Below are 23,602 nucleotides of genomic sequence, written 5' to 3'. Positions count from 1 at the left end.
CATCCACTCTTTCCTTCGTTAAATTTCCGATGTGTTTACATTGGAAGCCGGGCTGGCCCGGTTACCGAGATGAGAATTTTCCCATAGAACACTCCAGCCCGGTGACCGGGACAAAACCTTCTTTGTGGGAAAGGCATGAGTATGAGTGGGAATTAGGTAGTGGTTTTTTTTTAGCTGAACCAGGTTTGAATCCCTCTCCAAGAGTCACGTGACCCGAGTGTCTGGAACAACTTCCCTTGCTCCCTCAAAATGTCTTACTTAAGACCAACTGCAACTCATGTACAATGTTTGAGAAACTTTTTTTTTAATCAATTGCTTTTTACTCTCTTGGCAGTACAAATTCGTGATTTGTTATTTCCACTGGGAATCAACGATTAGCACGTTCCTAAATGAATCAATGTTTCATCAACCACTTACGTTTTATGGGATAAAGAAACGATTGCAAGCCTTTTGAGTGTTCCTACAACATCAAAAGAGGTGGTTCAGCCCGAAAAAAGCGTGTGTGGTTTCTTTTAATCTATATAATTTCCAATTAGTTTACTGGTAAAATAGTCAACTGGCTATTGAATTAACTCCAATTATAGTATAAAATAATACAAAAACCTAAAATCGCGCTCTTGGCTTCCTTTCGCAAAGCCTTTTAACTATTAAACCAGTGGGGTGTATAATTCATGACATGACAACAGATCCTTCACAATTCTACAGGTACATTACAAAACCGAAATCTTCAATGATAACGAAAACGCCAACAAAGTTGTCGCTATTTCAAAAGAATGAAAAACAGCATCATATTAACTTACAACAGATTTGTTTCGCTGGCTATATGAATTAACACAATTTGTTTACACCGAGGCTTTTGACGGCGAAATAAGCACATGGTGCCCATGCAGTGACTGTCGCTTTGCAACACAGATTGCACTCCCTGTTGAATTCCAATGACTTTATGAAAGCACTGTAAGAATAATTCTTCCCTTGGTTCTCTTCAACATAGACACTGCAGACTCGTGCGCGACTCCCACGAGGCTCTCTCCATTCACAGCTATAATCTGATCACCACGTTTCAGTCGTCCATCACGGGCCGCAGCGCCAGTCGGGAAGACAGTTTTGACGTAGATTGGCAGGTCGCCATGGGGACTCCCATGCCCGCCCACGATACTGAATCCCAGGCCCTCGGGTCCTCGTTCTAGCTCGATAATTTTCGGTTCAAGAGGTCTGAAAGAAAACAAGTAAAAGTTTCACCACTGATTTAAATGCAGTGATAACGCATTTTGAAATTCGACAACCGACTAAGCCTGTTTGTCAAATATCACGAAAACTAACAACCTTCACATGATAATTGGGATGGAAATCACACCAACGCTTTCAACTAGTTTCTGGAAATCTTCGGATCATTTTCAAAAATCCTCGGATGGGCTTCGGAAACCTTCAGTAATTTTCTGAAATCTTCGTAAAAATCTTCGGATGGACTTCGGAAAACTTCGGAAATGTTTTGAAAACTTCGTGTTGGCTTTAGCAATATTTGGAGAGCTATTTGAGAACTGAAATCTGTTATTGGCGATAAAAAAAATCTGTGTAGTTTACTTACGCCTCATCTCCTTCTTCATCGGACTGAACAAATTCAACATTTTCCTGCGCCATGGAGGAAGTCGGAGAGAAACCTGTCGGAGGAAGACTGCTAACGGATGAGGGATCGGGACCAACTTCCGGTTGTTCTGGGTCTAAAGTAAGGATGGAAATAAAAATTACTGCGAGTTTGTAATACAAGCTGAGCGTAGTTATCTTTGAATTGCTTCCTAAACGAATTCAGATTAATTAGCAATGGTCATCTACAACGAACCTTTAATATCCATAATATTTCAGTTGGATGATGACTAAACAAATGTGGTAATCGTGAAATAATCTTCTGCAACTAAAAGTGTCGCCAGTAAAAGAAAACAAAACAAAAAAAAATCCAGTCGATGAATCATGTTTCAGTGTACTAACCGAGTGGCACATGGACCGAGATATTTTCCATGCTGCTCATTGATTCGGTCCCAGGATATATGTTGGGCAAACTGCTCATTGAGGACGGCCGGGAACTGGTGCCGTGCTTCAGGCGAGCAACTTCAAGAATGACACGACCGGTGGTGCGCTAAAAGAAAACGATATGTGTATGAAATGAGCATTCTGTTCGTAAACATTGACTGTGGTCATAACGTAGTTTCGATTAGCCTGAGAAGTAGCCTGAGTATCGGGCCTTCCTAAGAGGGGTGAGGGGAGCAGGAAAAGAAGGAAGGAAGGAGGGGGCGCAGAGTGGAGAAGCCAAAAAGCCTGATGGTCAGGCTACCTTAGTAGCGGCAATATTCCCACCCAGTTTGCAGTGCAAAAGGAAGTTATTCTCAACTTCAATCTTGTATCTCGTGTCGGTAAACTCCTCAATCTTCGGCAAGTAAAGAGAAGGAGTCAGAGCGATCCATTTTACCTTCAGTACAGCAGCAGCTATATCTTGAGTAGCGTTCTTGAGATCTTCGCCGTTTACCGAGAGGATCTGGTCACCAGCAAGAAGACGACCGTCAGCCTCTGCGATGCCTCCTTTGACCTGTTAATCAGAGTAGGAGTTAACATATGGGATTGCAGAAACGTCTGACCGAAAAAAGAAAACAACAGCGACAACAGTTCTCCGAAGAAATACGTAAACTTCCCAAATTCATCGTTTTTCCGCTGCGAAGGGTTCTGTAATAAATTTGCAAAGTTAAAGGAAGACTGATAATTTTTCACGCCAGGGTAAATTGTAGTCGGCAAGACAAGGCGACAGAGAGCTGCCTATTTCGAAGTGACGATTTCTATTGGAGAGTGTTAGTTGGGAAGACAGAAGGTAGATTAATTAAGTTAACCCTAGTAATGTTAACCACAACTCACCACGTCTGAAACGAATACTCCTGTGTCATTCCTGTAAGAAAGGAAAAAATAAAAAAAGAACATTAAAAAATAATAAAAATAATCTACAATTGTAAAAGCGCCAGACAACTTTCGGTTGCTTTAGAAATAATAATTACAGACATCGTATGACAACTGAGCTATCCTACCTTCTTCCAACAATACTTAAACCCAGTCCCTGCCCAGGAACCTTGTTTAAGTCTAACGTGAGGTACTCAAAGGCTTCTAGTAAAGAAAAAAACTTTGATTAGAGACAAAGGACCAATAGCGCTTGCAACTGGGTAACATCCCAACAAACTACTCAATCTACTGCCTCCAAGAGTTCGGGCATACCTTCATCTTTAAACTGGGACTCGTCCCTGAGAACAATCAGTCGAACAACAGCTGGAGTCTGTCTGAGAGCTGTGATGGCCATGTCATGTGTTGCCTCGCGTAGATCGACATGATTCACCTAAAAAATCCAACAACAGCAACAACAGTTATGACAAGCACAGTTCAACTGTGTAGAAAGTCTAAAGCTGTTTATCCATTCACCAAAAAGTTCCGGAAGTTTCCGTCAGAATGTAAATGGTAAGACAATTTTGGCTCCACCGACCGGAAAATTTTCGAAATAAACGGAACGTCTTGTAAGATAGTCCAATATTTCTAACCGAAATATCCAAGTGGAAACTCTGCTTGCAAATTGCAATTTTTCACCGCCATTTTGGAATTATGATCAGGTCGAATTCGTCCTAGACTTTCTCAGTTTCTCGGTAAATTGTTTTTTTTATATATATAAGTCAATGGTAAATAGACAATCGTAACGAAACTTACCATCAGGAATTTTTGCTTAGCATTTGCACAAACCGTTGACAAACCGGTTTCTCCGTGTAAATGGTAAATGTTTAAAAAGCTCATAACTTAGACTTAGTGGAATATGTTTTCTCGCGCTTTTCTCTAGTTACATCTTTCTCTTCCAGTCGGTCTCATTGGGTTTTTCGCTTGCATCCGCCTAGGATGCGTTAATGTTATCCTCCCAAACATGCTTAAAAATCGCAGATTTCTGCGAGTAGCACAGCGCTTTTCCACAAGCGTATTGCACCTCGCGGGAAGCAAAGGCCATGTCCTTTAACCTACTCTAAAAAATAATCAACAGAAAAACCATAAAATAACGTGATCTTACTTCTAGAATTTGATCGCCAGCCCAAAGTCTGCCATCTTTAGCCGCCGCTCCATCTTCATACACTTCATGGATGACGATGGCGCCCTGAAAAATGATCATGAATCAGTTGACGAATTCTCTACACCACATCTATACATTCCTTTTACAGTTACTTCTGAGAATTTAGTGCAACATCAGTACCGAAAGTGCGACTTACCAGCAGCGTATCTGCACCGCCAACTATACTCAGCCCGAGGCCTGTGTTGCCTTTAGGAATCTCTATCACACATTCTTGACCGGGAATGATCGGTGTAGTGCGGGGATCTGGGGGCGGGGTTAATGTCGGCGAAGCAGCTGTGTACAAAACATAACCAAGAAAAGAATTCGTCAATTCCCAAAACCCTCATAAATGGCAACCTACTGACTAGTTTAGTAAGGCAATCGAAGTGAGCAAGGTTGTTAAAAAAAACTTACGGGCTGCTTCTCTGGGAGACTGCTGGACAATCTGAACTACAGGCTCAAAAGCTTGCGGTTGTACTGGTTCACTTCCCGATGCCACAGGACTTCCTGTCGGCGCACTTCCGGTCGGCAGACTTCCGGTCAGCGCACTTCCGCTTGGCAAACTCTCATAGGCCTTTTTAGACCACTGAGGACTCTCTGCTTTCCTCGGACTTTCGGGTTTTTCTGGTTCTGATATAGATCCCCTGACTGGTTTCTTGGCAACAGGAGGTCCTTTCTTGTGAACACGAGGACTTCCGGTCTCCCTCCTCGGGGAAACACTGGAGGATGTTGGTTTATCGGAAGCAGGTGGACTTCCGACAAGTGCCTGTTTCCTAGCAACCACAAGTGACACTTTCCCCTTGGTTCTCTTCAATATAACAACGGCCTGTAAACAGATATGTCGTCAGAAAAGTTTAGCGTGAACAGTTAACATATATTACCACAATCATCACTTATAAATGTTACGTCACATTATTTACCTCAGCATGAGTCAGTCCCACTATGGGCTGATTGTCCACTGCGATTAGTTGATCTCCTTTTCTAAGTCGGCCGTCCTGAAGAAAAGCAGAAAAGGATAACTTTCAAACGCCATTTTTTTTCTCGCAGAATCACGAATCGAAGAATTAACTGAGCGCACGGTTTGCCAGCTGCAGCGAGGTCTCTAGGTAACATAACGTTGCACATGCCAAGGTACCGCCAAAATTGCCATTTCCACAAACACTTAGAAGTCTGAAAGTTTTGTAACACACATATTTGTTGCCTTGTAATTCAACAACACAAGCTCATGGAATTGATGTACCTTTTGAGCAGGGCCTCCCTCAGTGATGTCCTTCACATAAATGCCCGTCTCGCCCTCACCAAATCCTGGGCCTTCTACTACAGCGAATCCAAGACCGGTCGCACTCTGTCAGAGACAAAAATCTTGACGTTAACAAAATTAGACTTCTAGACACCACCACGATTTTATTTCTGACAGCAGCCAGAAATGAGAAAAACGCCCTTTAATTTGTTACTCACTTTAATCATTTTGTTGTTATTCGGATAATTTAAGCGTTTGGGTTGAACCAAATAACAATTTTACGAGTAAAATTCACTGTCAACACACCTTAACAAAGTCAATAACCTCAACCTTCTGACCCCCCGAGAGTTCCTTCAAAAGCGTGGGTGAAACAGCGATACCCTCTGCAACCGGTGGAGGACTGGAACTAGGGCTAGGACTTGACCGTCTGGGACTTCCGGTCTCTCTTCGTTGTGCTGAGGGTGACGACTCGACGGTACGAATATTAAGTGGTTTCAGTTCGGGTTCGAACCACTGATGGCCTCTGGGAGATTCTTGAGCCGGCGGTGTCCTGGATCGACTAAGGAAATCAGCGGCTTCTTGTGACCGGCCTAACACAAGTTGAACATCTGGCGGGGTGTTCTGTGAGTTGAGAAGAAAAATATATGGTACATGTATCAACTCTGTGCCATTCACAACGAAAATGTTTTACGTACATGTTGGCCATTTTGGCAAAGGAGGGCTATTCATAACGTTTATGTCCACTTTGGAGTGCGTTTTTAAAAAGAAACATCCGTTTGCAAATAAAAAAGAAGTAAGAAAGTGTAGAAGGGCCTTAAACGTTTTGAAAGCGACTTCCACGAAGGTTGTTGAGAATGGCGCGTTTTCATCTAACGAAAACGAGTTTATCAGCCGTAATTTTACACTTCGACTTACCTTCAGGATTGCGGAGGCCTCGTAATGAGTTAACCCTCTAATGGAGACTTCATTAACCTCCAGGATCTCGTCAGCTTGTTGGATTTTTCCATTCCTCTCCGCTGGCCCGCCTGGCTTGACGTCCACCACAAAAATGCGATTTGCCGCTGCGCCTTTGCCGCCCGCGATACTCAAACCTTGTAAAGAATAACAAGAAAAACAGGTTATAAACAGGATTCTCACCAGTGAAAGCAGTAGGACCTAATTGCGAGTGTCAAAACATTAGCATTTCCCTCGACTCGACAAGAACTTGTTGGGAAAGAACTGTTTTTACTTACCTAATCCTGTGCCTCCTTTCACGAGATCCGCGAAAATAAAGTCGCCAGTAACATCCGGGTATTTTATCCTTAGTTGTCCTGGAAACGATATACAGCAAGTAAAAATGTTGACAAATGAAGTAAAGTAAGCAAACTATGTTAAGAGACACGCGTCACACATCACGTGGTACGTTTTCCTGTACCACGTGATCCTTTCTTCTTTTTTAACTCCAACCTCGTCTCAAGGTAGAGGCAATGTATCACGTGATGCAGGGGGAGGGGCTGAAAGGAGTGCGCGCATTGTCCTCGCGCGTGCCTCCTGCGTCTTACCTCAAATACTGACTTATTAGACAACCCAATAAAATCAAGGGGCTAACTTACGTTTTCTATCCTCTTCGCTCCTGACCACATTAAAACGAGGCGGTAGATTTATCAGCTTGCTCTCAATCTCAGCTTGCACACCGTCAGTCTTGACAACGGTTGTGATTGGTTCCTCCAACTCGTCAGCTGTCAGATTTTTGGCGGGGATTGGAATGTCTTTTCTGAGCGACTCATCTGAAGGTAAACTACCTGCCTCGGCCGAGGGCCTGGCACTGGTCACCGTCACACTACTGGGCTCCACCTTGTAAGAGAAGAGACAAAGATCCTATTTACTAACGAAAAGCACTCCCCACGAAATTTCGTATGTTCTCACACGGAAACGGGGGAGGGAGAGACCTTTCGCAGGAGAACAACTAACATCTCATACATGTATAATGAACGATGCTATTGATATCAAATACGCCATATACCCTTAAATCCGGGTTATATCACCCCTCCCCCCGCCTCTAATTCTGCTAATACGCCCAGGCTCTGGTTACTGGTTATTGCGTCAGCTGTTAGGAGTAATGTTAGAAGAAGGGTCCAAATGACAACAATTAATCACAGAGCATATTAGTTTAGGTTATTTTTTCAAGCCTTTGTTGGGTCTCCCGACCCCACCTACTTTGGAATATGCTCCTCAAGTTCCAAAGCCCACCCATATCCCCTCTCAAAGTTACATAAGCCCATGGCTAACCGAGATTTCACGGGACATCTCAGGGCTTCAGTACCAAGATGAAATCTTATTTTAACGTAATAAGACGCGACAAAGTTTTTATAAAGTGATTAACGATGTACCGCACTGTTCTTGTTCAGTTTGGCGTTAGCATATCTCGGTGAAATCAAATTAGAGCTTAATTATAAGCCTTGTAACACTAGACGCGACGAATATAATTAATACAAAAACCTACAACTAAAGCAAAATAAATGCAAATACAATGAGAGAGTCACATAAGATTTTCAAACCATACAAAATGTCAGTTGTTAAGACGTCATCAATTATAATCCGCTTATAAGTATATTATTTAAATCGTTTTGAAGTCTTAATTTACGCGTAAAAGACTTCGTTTAAAAAATATTGAAAAAGAAAAAAAGTACCGAAGCAAAAATGATACGAAAATCCTTATAAAACTCTTTAGCATCAAAACACTCAATATAGCTAATGTACAACTGCGATGGTCGACGAAATACTCGGAAGCCGATCTCTTGTAATTTACCTTGAAAGTTACAACACGTTAGCCAAATAAGGTACAAATATATCCTGAAATACTCAAGTACGAACACGCTTCATAAAAGGAGTATTATTTTAGTATTATTTTAGTTATTACCTCAGAGATGTAGCTTCTGCCCAGTTTTAAACCCTTCGATTTGCCAAAACGAAACGGCATTTTACAACGACGGGAAAATCCACTTATCCGTGAAGATTGCAGTAGCTCTGTTATTGTTCGCTACGAAAGTTTTGTTGCAATATTTCACGCAAATGACGCGTTGTCTTCCGTTCTTACAGTTGATGTGTTTTGATCTTTGCCGAATAACATACGTTTCCAATCTGTTTCTTCCTCCATCGAAACGCTGTAGAAAATTATAATAAATCCAATATATCTTATTGCTAAAACGTGATCTTTTCTCGATAAATCTCCATCAAAGACCCCGAAATTTAACACTTGTCGGAAATAAATCTTATCTCTCGGGCAGTTATCAAATTTATCCACCTTTTCTTTTTATTTCACTCTGTTAAGCGCAAAAATAATAATATTTCTATTTCAACCGAAACTTTTTGTTTTCTCTTCCCGTAATTGACAATCAAACGCAGAACTCTCCAATTGGAAAAGAGAATCTCAATTAATTAATAACAAGCAATTAATCATTAACGAGTTTAGGCTAAAACCAAACACAAATCTTTGTAGAAGATTTTTTTTTTTACACCGACTTAAACCTGTTGCCAAAGATCGGCAAAAAATCATTAAGACAATTCTCGACATCAACAATAGTCCTCGCTATATTGTGTTCTCAGCTTAAACATTTTCTCTAGTCCAATTCTGAGAAACCAAACGCATACTAAAAAACGGAAATCATGGATAATTGCCACAAAATCCCACTTAAAAACCCTTCATATTATCATCCTTACGGTAACAAGATCCCCGCCAAACAGACATGAAAGTCTCTTATAACTTAATCTCTTTAAAAAGTATCACGACGCTAGTTTTCTGGCCTTGTTTACATATTTGTTGTTGTCACTTTTCTTGTTACATTTTTCAGCGCTATACATTGCTAGTAGCCTCTTACACAGACGCTCTTTGGGCTCGTCACGCAATCTTCCTGACGAGCCCAAAGAGCGTCTGCGTTAGAGGCTGCTTACATTATTGAGGGTGACTTCAGGCATGCGCGGTGGTTTGGGTGGAGCCACTGTTCTGACAACAAACCGCACTGGATTCTTGGCTCGCTTGATAATCTCCACTGCCTCGTCATGTGACGCGTCACGAAGATCGTGCCCATCAACCTAACAGGGGTAGAATGAGTAGGCTTAGAAATACGTTTTTACTAAACAACTTTACAAGTCAGTCAAACCAAGCCTAAAATCCTCACTTCCAAAATCTGGTCACCAGTAGCCAACGTTCCTAAACGCGCAGCAGGACTGGACTCCAGTACATGCCTGATAAAGATTCCTTTGAGGCCCATGCCCTGGGGTCCGACTTTGCCACCAATGATACTAATCCCCAGGCCACTGTCAGGCTCGCGGTTGAGTTCCACCACACGAACTCCTGGTTCATCGTAGATGGGGGGTCTAGCCGGTTGAAGCAGGTCAGGCAGGTTTTCTACTCCCTCGGGAATATTGTACTCTTCAGATTCCTCTCTGAAAGTTTGAATGAACTGGGCGTTAAGTTAAGACACGCTCTGTCTAATACAAACTGGGCTATAAATTAAACGAAACTTCAAAAAAACGAACCAAAACGGAAGAATAGCATCAAGGTAACGCTAGAAAGTAAAAGATCAAAAACGGGTTGCAAAAACTCATAACGTTATCACCTTCTCTGCTCTCGCTCAGCTTCAACCTCCAGGGACTGGGACGACGAGTGTACTGACGACGTAGAGCTGTCTTCCAGGAAGGACGAGGGAGACTGTTGAATAGCTCGTGCTGGCGTCATTTCACTACGAATGAAAGTGAACCTGGAGAACAACATGAGATGGGTGAGTTACAAAACAAAACGAACAAATTAACAACACGTTGAAAATAAAAAATTGTACAGAAATTAATTCAGAAATACTTACACGATGTCCTTCAGCAAAGATTGCTTTCTGAGCACAGACCTGCAAGAAATAAACAGGAGTAATGTTAACGATACTGTTTCCTTGGAAACGCCATTGTCGTTGGTGAGCAACGGGACGTCAAGTGCTCACGACAACTTTAATTTTGCAGTACTGATGTCCTTACCTGGCCCTGTGGCCTGATAAACTAATCATGCTTTCATCATTCACGGAAACAATGTGATCTCCAACTCCAATCCGTCCATCTAATCCCACCGCACCGCCCTTAAGTACAGACTTCACCACACAACCACAGCCGTCTTCATCACCCTTCAGAGTCAAACCTGGAATGACATGGAAAAATACAGCAAATGAAACAGTTTAAATTACTTGTGTGTAACATGGCTTGGCGAAAGCACGGAGTAAATGGCGCGTTGGAAAGTACCAGGCATTCTAGTGATTCGGAAGTTCTTTCCAGATCCAAGTGAACATTCCGGAAACTCGAGAAAATTGTCATCCGTTGCTCGATTTTTCAGGAAACATAAAGACAGAAAGATGTCAAAACGTTCTATGCACGGTTGTTGGCTGTTTTGTTGGCTGCAAGGTTTGAAAAACTAACAGAAAAGTCAAGTCAGACCCGTCCACACTACGCCGCAGGAATCTGAAAACGGAGGTTTCTTTCTACAGTTAGGCCTACTGTCCACACTTATCCGAAAACGCTCTTCAAACCGGTGAAATTTGAAAATGCCGGCTTTTCGTTTTCCTGTGAACGGAAAACACTTTGAAAACGGAGCTTTTTCGAAAACGACGGCGTTACAATAATCATGTGATTTTCCTGACCCCGTTTTCCTCAAACACAAATCCAAAATGACCGGTGATTGTTGCGTTTTTAAATTTCTCCGGCGTACTGTGGAAGGAAAACAATCATATGATGCGTTTTCAGAGTGAAACCTCCGTTTTCAAATTCCTCCGGCGTAATGTGAACAGGACATCATTCTCCAACTGAAAACCCGAGTCACAAACAATCCACTTACCCAGTTTTCCAACCATCTGTCTTCGAATAGTGATAGTCTCAATTCTTGATTTAATATTATCAGGTAAACTGTCCATATCAATGGAGTCTCCTGAAAACAACAGCGGCGGTCCAAAGTCAAACTTTGATGACTGTTCACTTTCGCTACCACTAGACTCGTTATCACTCTCCTTTTCAACTTCGATATCACCCATCAGGGCGGCCTGTTGGTCTGAAAAAAAAAAAAATACACAGTTACAGGTGAAGGAACAAATCAAACAGCAAAGAGCATTATTTACAGTGTAGTGTTTTCGAGTCATTTGACGAAACCCAAGTGTGTGACTATTCAAATAAAAGCTTTTGAGCGGTAATGTAGTGTTGTTTATTTTGCTTACCACGGTAGACCTACATTCATTTGTAACTTTGAAGTCTTTGGATGAAACCTTAGTGTGTGACCATTCAAATGAAAGCTATTGGGCAGTACTTTCAAGTGGTACTGTGTATTATGCTGAAAAAGGTGGTTCTAACTTTTAAGTCTGGAGATCAAACTCTAGTGTGTGACCATTGCAATCAAAGCTGTTGAGTAGCTCTTTCATTTGGTACTGTGTATTATGCTGTAAAAGTGACTCGCCATTGTATCTCGCAGTGTCTGGTGGGCTCTCCTCGTATTCTTCATCGTCATCAGGCAAAGGTATTGGCCTGGCCACACCAATTCTAACTTTACCTGGAAGGTAAAGAGAATATTTAAAGTGAACAAAAAAACAAACGAAAGAAACTTCTGCATCACAGCCATCACTCTGCAATTAAAATGATTAACAAAAACCTTGCAATGCACTTCGAAGTCCTCTAACTTCTTTTCATTAACAAGCAAACGAACCAGGGGTTAACTTGAATTGTCAAACAAAATAAGAAAGACTATCAACAAAATACCATTTCCATTCCTGGCTATGAGTTATTAACACTGACCTTTTGGCGTTCCTTTGAGTGTCTCAACAGCAAAACTGAGTGAGGAATGTTCCAGGTTGGTATCGTTAACGGACATTAGACGGTCCACTGGCTTCAGGCGGCCATCTTGATCTGCCACACCTCCAGGTACCAGGCTCCGGATCACAATCACGGTCTTCTCAGGGGAGACTGGATCCTAACAATGGAAAAGTATCAAGAAAATTTTTAGTCAGCAATTACAGGTACATAAAAAATGTCCTGTCAAATTTATACGTCAATTAAGTTTCCAAGGGTACTGAGGTGAGAAAACTGGACAATAATGACAGTCCCACATTGCTATTATTTACTAACTGTTTTTGCAGACACTATCAAGCTGTATTAAACATAATTTACCATGTTACATTGCACAGTAAGCCTGAGATTAAACACGCTACTCAAACAAAAGCATTAAGCTTTAGTCACACCAAACTGACACAAATTTAACTACCATGACACTCTTTCTGTGTCATCACACTCGTGTGTCTGGAGTATTATCATTTCAATTTGTTTGTCCGGTATATGAAACTCACCTTGTAATCCAAGATACTAAATCCCAGTCCTCTATCCCCTTTTTCCAGATCCACATACTCAATCTCCTCAGTCCACATGGACTGCGACATAGTGGATTCATTGAACCCGGTGGGACTGGGGCTATCAGGCAAGGCAGACAGCATGGGGCTTGGAGTCGTTATATCCATGTCAACATATCCATCATCTTGAAAATATAGTATAGCTATTATTACTAACAGTGTAATAATAACAGAGAGTGTCTTGTTCCTATATGTTATAGTGTAGCAGGTGAGAAGGCTCTCATGTTTGGGCTGGGGACACTAGAGCCATGCATGTGAGATGAGACTAGCTGGTCCAGTGCACAGAGCTCACTATCAAGTCGAGTCGGGTCTAGGTTCTAAGGTCTCCCATGTCATTCTTAGACTTGCTTGTGTGCCAAAACCAAAACCCGGGAAGCAGCATTTAGTGAAAAATCCTGACACTGGAGCTCGCTCACACACTAGTTACAGTGTACCATACACATTAAAAGTGTTAGCTTTTACCATGAGTAAACACACACCGCACCCTATACACCCCTCTCGAACACAACCCATGTAACATGGACTGAAATCTTCTGATTGTCATGTTCTCTCACCTGGTCTCCGACTCTCATTTGGTGGGCTTTCCATGTCCAACTCAGCCTCTGCTGTGATTGGTTCATCCTCTGTCAAGTCACGTTTCCTAGCAACTACCAATCGAAAGTCCATTGGCAATCCTTGAATCAGTGCAACAACTTCTGAATGACTTAACTCAAGGACACTGACACCATTCACCTTTGAGGCAACAGAAATGATCAAAGAAAGAATAAGAATCTAGCAAGCAAGGAAATAACAGTTATAGTCATAAAATTTTTTTTTTTTCTTGGACAATTTTGTCCAAGGGGGAAAGGTGTAATGAGGTTAATCCCATATGAAGCACCACCCCAAGAGACAAGGCCAGATCACAACACTGCGAACTCTGTGCCCTTTTCTTTAAATAAGTGTGAAGCCAGTCACACAGATCACTGAGCTTTACAGGCACCAAATCCATGCAAAGAAAGAAGTCAAGTGGTGACCCTAAGCATGCACAAAGGGGATGCAATGAAAGCAGACACTCAACCTACAGTGTATAACATATGTACATGATGATTTAGTTATCCCAAGTCTTTACCTCCACTAGATGATCACCAGGTTGAACAATTCCATTCTTTCCCACAGGACCCTCAGGACTGACAGCATGTACTCTGTGCCATGGCAGAGAACCATCTGCAAAAATTGTAATAATTACAAAGGTGGTTAAGTCCGTTTTTGGGTGCCATGGTTAATCAGAGTATTTTTGGGCTAGTGGGGTGTGGAATGAAATGTACTGTAATTGGTGCAGCAATATGTATACCTATATTTACCACAAAAAATTTATTTGTAATACACTGTAAAGTACTGCAATGTTATCAACTGTAGTGCCAAAACCTGACCATTAAGAAATCTTTGTCTATTTAGTACAGAACACTTTTCCATTTCTTTGGTCAGTGACACAAATAAAAACTAGAGTGCATGTACCCGTAACTACTCCCACATAGCAAACCCTCATCCTGACGATCACATAAGACAAACTAGAACTACCTGTAGACTGTAGTAAGAGTTATTAATTACACTGTACATGTACATGTATATGAAACAAATAACATAGCCCTTTTGACTGCCTTTGAATCAAAATCCTATTTGTTGGTCACACAATTTTTTCCATGTGTCAAGTAAAATGTCAAAGTGATGCTACAATGACCAGTAGTTTACATGTACATGAGTTACAATTTATTTTTCCTTACCCTGTGGATTTTGTGTTCCTTCTAAGCTGATCCCCAGCCCTCCACCTGATTGGAATTTTGATATATCTGCAACCTTTTGACATGCACGTAATAAAAGTAGTCACAATCACTGCTGACACACAAATGGAGAGACAGATGGAAAAAGTAAGGAAGAGGGGAGGAATTCATAAAGGACAAGGAGATGGAGAGCAGATGCAAAAATGACTAGCACCACCTTGATTATTAATAATACATACAGAAACGATTCCACCACATCTTACTCACCAAAATATCCACACTGTCTCCTAGCAGATTGCTGTAATGCTCCTTAACACTTTCTGGGTCTGTAAAAGTAAATATTTCTGTTCAATTACATTTTTCACTACAAGTTGAAATTAAAAATCCTAGAAATTAAAAATCAGGAAGCTCTGTAGGAAAGGCCTATGATAATTAACTTCCAAACACACTCTGTGTTCATGTATGCTGCACACCAAGTGTCCTTGAGAGCTGATTGGTTTTCTTTTACTTCAGATAGTGACACACTGCACACGTAACCCATACCAGTCTTTGGTTCCAGAGCAACTGAATCCACATGCACCACAGATGCATCAGCTAGACTTGCACTGGACTGCGCACTCAGTGAAGCTGTTGCAGTAACCTCATCTACAAAAGATGGTTACAAAAACATACATCCACATGTGACTAACACTTGAACGACCTCATGAAGAGATGGTTGAATGCATTCCTAGGAAGAGTGGTGGAGGTTTTTAGTACTGCAAGTAAGACATCAGACACTTTTCCTCTGTGCTAATCCCTGGTGAAAATCTTTTGAAGATCTTTAAGGATCTTCAAAGATATTCATTAAAATTGTTGAGGATCCTATTGATAAGACCTTAACAAGATCTTTGAAAATTCTTGCCAAGATCCTCAAAAGAGTTTAATACAACTCTGTATGCTTGTCGGCATCTGCAAGGATCTCAAACGATATTCATCTTTCTTGTCAGGATCTTTGAGCATCTTTGAGGATCTTGATCTTTCTAGCCAAGATCTTAGAGGATCTTCGAAGATATTAATGTTATTTCATTTAAAGATCTTCGCAAGATCTTTCAAATATATTTAAGAATCTTTGAAAGATCCTTATTGTTAAGGAGATGTACATGTATGAAGTTGAAGCCTTTTGCATAAAATACATCCTGTACATTAATGTACATAACATAAGTGCATCTCTTTGCACATATTGCGTGCCTGCTACTGTATGCTGTGTAAGTACTGTATAAGTTCCCTTTAATTAGTCATTCACTAACTAACCACATCTCATTGCTTACCAACAGGGGTCTGAGGCCTACTGAGGCGATGTCTGACATGTCGTGCGACCCTAAGTCTGACAACAGCTCCAGTTTGTTTGAGAATTTCCACAGCCTGCTGGTTATCTTTTCCATGGAGGCTGATATCATCGACTTCAATAATTTGGTCATTAACTCTTAACCTGCCGTCAACTGCGGCAGTACTTCCCTCTGCAATACTTTTCACGAAGATTCCTGATAATTCAGCTGAAAATACAAAAGAAAAAAAAATGAGACTTTCATTTTAGATGTTAGTTGACACAGCATGTAGCTTTAAATGTGGAATCCTCATTGAAATTTTAGTGCGGCACTTTTGACATACATGAGGGTGCAGTGGCTTCATGGTTATTGTGTTCACCTCCGAATCAACAATTTACATTATACTCTCACAGTACCCCTCTCCATCAAGGTTTATAAATACATGTTCATACCAGTAAATTGAATACCTGGGGGGGGGGGGGGGGGGTAGCCCTGTGATGGACTAGCATCCCATCCTGGGGGAGTACATGTGGAAACACTCCTAGTTACTTCATACTACCGAAACCAAAGATAAGTGCTATCCTGATTGGCCACTTGGCTCATATGCAGAGTTTAGATTAACTTTTTTTTTATCGAGTATGTTTACTTTTGACAAGCGATGCAAAATGTTATAGGGTTAGGGTTATTGTTAATTCATCGGGAATCGCCTTATTACTGTATTCTATGCCAGCATTAAACCTGTGTCACTGAGGTGATGCATGGCTCTAACATGTCTACAAGTTCAGTGCAGTAGCACATGTGAACATACCTGGAGACTGTTCAACATATCCTGCAATGGTAATACCCAAGCCTCTGCTGTCTTTCACAAGTTCAACATCAAATGTTTCTACAGGTACATCCCTGATTTCCTGCAAAAACATCAGTCAAATATACTGTGCATGATTAAGTTACTTAAGCCAGCAAACTCACACTCAGCAAACTCATTTACCTTAAAGTCAGTATTTCATTTTGCTAATAGTACTTGTCAGTACGTAAGAAAAATTATTTGGAATCTACATGTAAATATGGACAAAGTACATCACAGTTACATGGTACACTCATGCCATCAATGACTTAATCGTTATGTGATGCAACAAATACCTCTTCTCTGGAGGAAGCATCAACATTGGACTCATCAGTCACCAGTCTGGCAATAACAAGTTTGACGTGTTGTCCCACTTTACGCAACACCTGAGCTACCTGTTCACTACCCATGCCACCAACATTAACTTCACCAATTTGAAGAATGTGATCACCACTTCGTAGACGCCCGTCCTAAAGATAATCAACGATTACATGACGTGTCAGTATTATAAATTTCAAATTACAGCTACTGAACAGTACTCCTCTGTAGAGTTGCTTATTTCGCATCTTTTCTACCAATAATCATATTACAAGCAGTCCAGAAGGCACTCTCAGACAGAACGGTTAGCAGTGGAAAACACTGCAAATGTGGTTGGTCAAATGGCTGACAAGCTGTACCCTAGTTACTAATAACACCTTATTTACATATATATATATATAACTATATTCTAACAGATAACTACCTTTTAAAAATATTTTTCAAGCCTAAGTCTATACACACCCTATCGGCAACCCCTCCTGGTAAGATGGTCTTCACAATAACTCCAGTGCTTCTTCCACCAACAATGCCAAACCCCAGCCCTGAGCCATCATTATGTAACTCCACAGTCTCAATATGCCGCAAATTCTCCCCATCACCAGCCTGGAATATGCCAAGATCAGTTTTGTTAAGTATTACAAAGTAAATATATTTACCACACTGTATACATTATGTGCACCAAAGAAAATTCTCAAACAATTTCTGTACACAAGGTTTATGCTTTGTATGTGACATGATGTACTTACAGGTACTGTCACAGATGTGCGAGAAACAGTACTAACATCTGAGGGTGTACGAGACAACATTGAACTTGCTCCAGAGGTTGTACGTGACAAATTTCGTGACCGTGGAATTCCACCTCTGGCCACAATCAGTTCAACTTCCCCACTAGTTTGCTGTAAAACTCCAATCGCTTGTTGATGAGATACTCCGCTGTCAAGCTGTTTGCCATCTATTGCAAGAATCTGGTCACTTTCTTGTAGCCGTCCATCACTACAAAAAGGAAAGTACATATTCATGTCAATGTTGGTATTACACTAACTATTCAATTCTGCTGATTAATACCTTTCAAATACATTTTGGAGCAGCTACACTTCCAAAGGAGTATGAAAATTGTGCGAGTCTCGTGTGATGAGAGATGTCGCTACTGTGATGACTTGACAGCATTTTTTTATTCTTCCTTCTCAACCTCAATAATAATTCATCAAGTTAAAACAGAGAAAATCACAACCGTGAAGGAGGTTTGGATACCCGGTCGTAACTGGCACAGATTTTGATGATTTCACTACTCCATTTATTTCAGTTGAGAAGATATATCAAAAACTCAAGACGCTGAGAGTTTTTACTTGGTTATCCAAACACCTCAAATTTTGTCAAAAATACTCTGCTGCTCGTCGTATTTTCAACTCTCTTCTCGGTGTTTGGATATCTCAATGAAACACTGTCACTTGTGTTTGATATATTACTTAACACAATGAATTCTGCCAGTTTTCACACAGCTTCAACCAGCTTCTCTACGACCTTACTTCAGGTCCTTACACCAGACAGTCCTGTCTATACATGTGTACTTCTTCGTAAGTACGAAGGATCAGCTGGAATCTTATATATGTCGAATGAATCACTTCACCTTAGTTGATGTACTAAGCAACTTTGAGCCTGCCCAACAAACGCTGATTCATGGACCATGAGTTAAACACTGTTTAATTAATTTACCTTCCCGCAACACCTTCACGCTGAATCTCTTGGATGAAAATTCCTAACTCTCCACGATTTTCACTCTTCAATCCAACAACACTAAAACCCAAGCCACCTTGGTCTGGTTTCATCAACTTCACAGTCTCTACCTGACGACCTTGTGCCAAAGTTTCAATACCCTTTTGGAAGTCTTCATTCTTGCCAAATTTGGATTTCTTAAGCTCTTTAGCAATTTGATCTCTGTTGTCGTGAGGTAACTCAAATTCCACCTCAGCTGGAAGGTCCTCAGGAGATGAATAAGCATATGATGCCTGCTGAGCATCTAACCAAGCTTCAGGCTGACCATTCCTTGCAGCTGGTTCAACATTTTCATTTGGCCCTTGGTCAAATACACCAGCTGTAGAGGTTGGTTCATTTCTTATTGCGGTTTCTTCTCCTTCTGATGTAGAATGGTGTGGAAATACCAGTTCTCCTGTTGGAGAGAACTCAAAGTCTTGAACGGCTCCAGGTGGTATATGTTTTAGCTGTTTATTTAGCTCTTTCACAGACTGTTGTATGACCAGAAGCTGACGAAACAGAGGACTTTCCAACATCTGTTTGATTCGTTCGAGTTCCTCGTCATTATCAGTGTCTCCTTGGGATTTGAGCTTCTGTTGAAAGCCATCCAAAATTTCCACTGCTCGAGATGTATCTGATAGAAAAGAAATGAGACCAAAAAGGAATTAACTTTGTACGCCTTGTGTAGCTTCCCTCTTTATATTACTACTCTTTCTAATCTTGGTCAGCATAATAAAATGAAAGGTCAGGTTTGAGTGGTGTGAGTACATGTACAGGTAAAAATTAATAAGTTTTGTGCAGATACATACAGCAAAGGATGAGACTGTACACATGTTTCACTGATGAGAATTCTATCTAGATCCAGAGTTACAATTATCCCTGTAACATACCTCAAATAGTATATCTGTGACTAGTCCATTTATGAGTCAGTCACAAATCTAGGGGGAGACATCTCGCAGGCCCTCAACAACCACCCCCACCCCCCAACTTAATAGTGAAAATACTTCTGGCCATGGATTGGAAATTTTGTGGGATCCCACCTTAATTTAAGGCCTAAAGGGCTGGAATTATTTTGGCCTCACCAAAAAATGAAAAATCACACCAAGTGTATCCACAACATCTGATTGCCTGTAAATACAGGGGCGTATCTAGGGGGGCTCCTGGAGTGCCCATGACCCCCCTCCCCCCTTTTGTACACCTTTTTAAGCAAACAACCTATCACAGGTAGCAAAAATGACATGACAATCTGGTAAGTACCCTCACTTTGACACAATGTGACCCCCTCCCCTTTTTTGAAAAATCTTGGCTATGCCCTGAAATATACATGTACATGTAGCTTCTCTATACATGTATGTGTACTGCACTGTACCTGCCTGCTTTGGGTATGATTCTGTCAGCTTGACAAAGATTATTAATTAAAATTTGATTATCATCAATAAGATTATCCCAATTACACGTTGAACCAGTTTAATGTCGTAACATTACAGTCACATTAATCATGTGTAAACTATTAAATTAACAAATAGACATAACTAACAGTGTCTCAAACAAAAATTGAATACTGCAACAATATAGACAAATTAATAATTAATGAGATCACAAGTGTGAAAAGCATGCATAATTTTGTAAAAGAGGTTTGCATTAATCTCTTAGTCAAGATTACACAAAAATACATTTCCAGAATGTGCAAATGAAGAAATATGCCAAAAATTGCATCTAAACCAAAATCTGAGCCTGCTACTGTAGTTTGACACATATACTAAAGGAATTAGGGCATTCTCAAATTGCTGCTTGTATACATGTAGGTTTTGTGTTTTATCCCTTTATTTAGGGAAATACCATAGGGTCAACCTGTAGTTTTCCTTTTCAACTTTAACTTCAACTTCACTTTATTTTGCACTTACAGTTTTGAAATTACAATATTAGCATAACAAAAGAAAAAAAAAGATACATATATAACAATTAAAGGTGACAATGGTCTATAGTTTGTGCATGGAGGCTCAAGATGTGCTTTTTCTTGTATTTTATTTTCATCATCTTGAATAAATTACCTTGTCATCTTGTAAGGTTTAGAAATCCAGTTACATGTATACCCAATTTTGTAAAATGTTTAATAACGCTTTTATTATTCTTCACTGTATGTGTTCTGCATAAAGCCTTGTTCTCATATCCCGCCGATCTATCTGCGACATAGTCGCCAGTTGCAACTGACAGCGTTCGGCGATCTGTCCCAGTGGGTCCCCAGCGCATCTGTGATGGATTGCCAACGTAATCAAATTTGCGCGACATGCAAATCGAATTGCACAAGTTTGAACCATTTTACCTGTAAATATGGATCGAAACGTCTTACAGGAGTACGTTGCATCCGCAGATGATGTTCACATGAAATATTTTCATCGCCGACAACCGCCGACAACCGCCGGCTTGCCTGGGATAGATTATGATTCAGCGATAAATGTTCACATATGCCATAACGGTGTCCCAGGCCGTGCCAGCGGCTATGTCCCAAGTATGGCGGCAGCATATGAGAACCAGGCTTAATATGCACGGTGGTAACTATGCTCAATCATGCGTGCAATTTTACTATCTTTTCTAGATTTCTAGTTGCATTGTCACGGTGGCTGTTTGACACAGTTCTATAATGACAGGCAAATACTGCAGTGTAAGCTGTTCTAGAAAGCCATGCACTACCATGCTTTGTACAAAGGTCGACAATGTTTTAATTAGCTTTTAGCATTTTATGCTCAACAATAACCTGTAACTTAAATGCCAAACAATAACATATATATTAAATTATGGCATAAATGAACTACTCCACTGTATATCTATATTTAGCACTCTATTGTTAAGTCTAGTCAAAACAAAAAAAAACACTCAATTGCCCTCTGGTTAAGACATTGTGGATTACAAAGCCTTGAAATATTTGCGGAATGTTGACAACACTTTGCAGTTTGAACGCAAACGGTGAATAACTACGTATAAGTTTACAAGTAAATACATGTAAGCTTACTTCTACAATAAATTTAAGCCTACATGAAATGCGAATTTTAAAACCTTCGGTGGGATATCTAAATACTATATTAACAATGAAATTTTGGGAAAATGGTTCTAAGCTTTAATCGAAGGCTTGTAGACTCGCTAAATCAAGTAGTCCTCATATGAGGTTTAAAACTCACATAAGTCAGATCAGAACTATGGAATTCGAAGTGATACGAAAAAACCATACCGCATCACTGCAACACTTGAATGCGAGATACTTTTTAGTTAGACAAGATTAATTTAGGCAACAGTAGTGTAAATAACCCTTAAACCTTGATAGCTATTGCAGATCGCATATCGGGCAACCAAAACAGAAATGCTCACCTGATAAAATAGGCATATTGTTCGAGTATAGTTGCTTAGTTTCTGCGATACAGCGAGAAAGCTTGAGGCTATTTTGGCATGCAAAGCACTTCTCCTTAAAACCATAAATAACCTTTAAACCTTGATAGCCCTTACAAATCCCATATGGGCTACCAAAACTGAAATGCTTACCTGATAAAATAGGCATCGTGGTCGAATATAGTTGCTTAGTTTCTGCGATACAGGGAGAAACTTCGAGGCTTTTTCGGCATACAAAGCACTTCTTCTTAAAATTTACGATCTAGGGATCATAGCAAACTGATAAAATGCAGCATCTCTGCGAAGAATGCTAAGTAAACTCAGTGTAAATACCTGGAATAACTTGTAGTTTCGTATCGTTTGTAAATAGTAAACGAGAATGTAGGCCAGGCTACTAAGCTCTAAGTGCCAAGAATAATGCAATGCGAGCTCATTATATCGGCTTACGTCGGACGAAGCAAAATGTTCAAAATGGGTCAACAAGGGGGGGGGGGGGGGGGGGGCCGGTCAACATACAGATCTCACTGTCTGAGTCGGATTATTTCGACCTGTTTACTTTTTTCTTCACTGTCGCACTTCATGTCTTAACATTTCCTCCAACTAGACAATATGAACTCGCGTTTCTTCATTCCTTCATCAATTAATTTTTCCAAGTTTTGCCGATCACCCTCTTTGCGGGCTTTATAGTGACAACACAGAGTAGAATCGGTAGTCTTTTGGTATTCACACTTTTAATGCTCTGAGAGGAATTGTGTTTTGTGCAAAAAATTTTGTATTTTAGATTAGTTTAACAAGTTTTCTCCATAGTTTACCGTGTCGACCAAGACACATTCCTAATTGTTGTGAAACCTTGCCATCATCCCCGCGCCATTCATTATGCATCAGTTTACGATTGAAATCTTTGTGTGGTCTACAAACGTCAGAGATTTCACGCTAAAAGATCACGCTGATGAAAAAAATACCCTGGTGATCTAACACAGTACTTCATAACATTCCAAACTTTCCCAACGCCGAATGGTCCCGAATCATTTGATTTGCGTACTGAAATCAAATGATCGCCAGGATTTTTAATTTAGAGATTTTGAAAGGAAAGCATCATACAAGTTCATTAATTCCTGTATAAAGATAGCACTCGACATATTTTCTCTCTTTCCTGTTTTCCTCTTTCTGTCTTTTCTCACCCAAGTATTTGGAGGATTCCCGTCGCTGTCGTGTATAAGACTGTAGAACGCATTTCAATCTTTCAGCGATAGCACAGTGATTTCACAATCGCTAATTTTTCGCAAGCCTTGCGGGAAATCCACCAAAATCCTGCGGCTTTTCTCGAGAGGAAAACCACACAGAATTGGAAAGTAGGCCCATTTATTCCCCCAGTTCTTAACCCTTATGGAATTTTTTTGCTCTCCTGTGATAACGGAGGCTCTCTCAAGATATGCTTGTGACAGCGACACATGTTAAAGAGGTGGCTGAGAACGGCCAAGATAAC

The 23,602-nt window shown here is 40.6% G+C and overlaps 1 protein-coding gene across 2 annotated transcripts; it reads right to left on the bottom strand.

Annotated features, from left to right (window-relative positions):
- Positions 1-280: 280 nt before the first annotated feature.
- Positions 281-22,488, bottom strand: LOC110046168 (multiple PDZ domain protein-like). Of its 2 annotated transcripts, none has more exons than XM_089287183.1 (37): positions 22,270-22,488; positions 18,697-19,369; positions 17,730-17,976; positions 17,446-17,586; positions 16,962-17,135; positions 16,630-16,729; positions 15,825-16,049; positions 15,061-15,162; positions 14,785-14,843; positions 14,521-14,593; positions 13,869-13,963; positions 13,315-13,492; positions 12,701-12,885; positions 12,153-12,327; positions 11,818-11,910; positions 11,209-11,418; positions 10,362-10,518; positions 10,199-10,237; positions 9,956-10,096; positions 9,515-9,782; positions 9,288-9,428; positions 6,950-7,190; positions 6,590-6,667; positions 6,273-6,448; positions 5,664-5,978; positions 5,358-5,462; positions 5,038-5,112; positions 4,532-4,943; positions 4,275-4,411; positions 4,079-4,162; positions 3,250-3,367; positions 3,066-3,141; positions 2,899-2,929; positions 2,462-2,578; positions 1,984-2,131; positions 1,586-1,718; positions 281-1,212 (listed from the first exon to the last, which is right to left on the bottom strand). In XM_089287183.1, exons 1-37 carry the CDS (start codon positions 22,283-22,285, stop codon positions 942-944), a joined length of 6,009 nt encoding a protein of 2,002 aa, XP_089143309.1. In that variant the 5' UTR covers positions 22,286-22,488; the 3' UTR covers positions 281-941. The 2 variants fall into 2 exon arrangements, with proteins under 2 accessions (XP_089143309.1, XP_089143310.1); XM_089287184.1 differs by lacking the exon at positions 22,270-22,488 and adding an exon at positions 22,099-22,171.
- Between the last annotated feature and the right edge of the window lie 1,114 nt (positions 22,489-23,602).

This window comes from Orbicella faveolata, unplaced genomic scaffold (assembly GCF_042242905.1).
Source record: "Orbicella faveolata isolate gen_17 unplaced genomic scaffold, um_ofav_v1 contig_14, whole genome shotgun sequence".
Lineage (NCBI taxonomy): Eukaryota > Metazoa > Cnidaria > Anthozoa > Scleractinia > Merulinidae > Orbicella > Orbicella faveolata.
Note: the sequence above shows the minus strand (reverse complement) of the source record. Positions and strands in the feature narration are given on the sequence as shown.

Excerpts from the sequence above, each read along its gene's own strand:
- LOC110046168 (XM_089287183.1), bottom strand. Across the intron at positions 6,668-6,949 it reads GAGCGAAGAGGATAGAAAAC|GACAACTAAGGATAAAATAC; the intron begins GTAAGTTAGCCC and ends TATCGTTTCCAG. Across the intron at positions 4,944-5,037 it reads TGGGACTGACTCATGCTGAG|GCCGTTGTTATATTGAAGAG; the intron begins GTAAATAATGTG and ends ATCTGTTTACAG.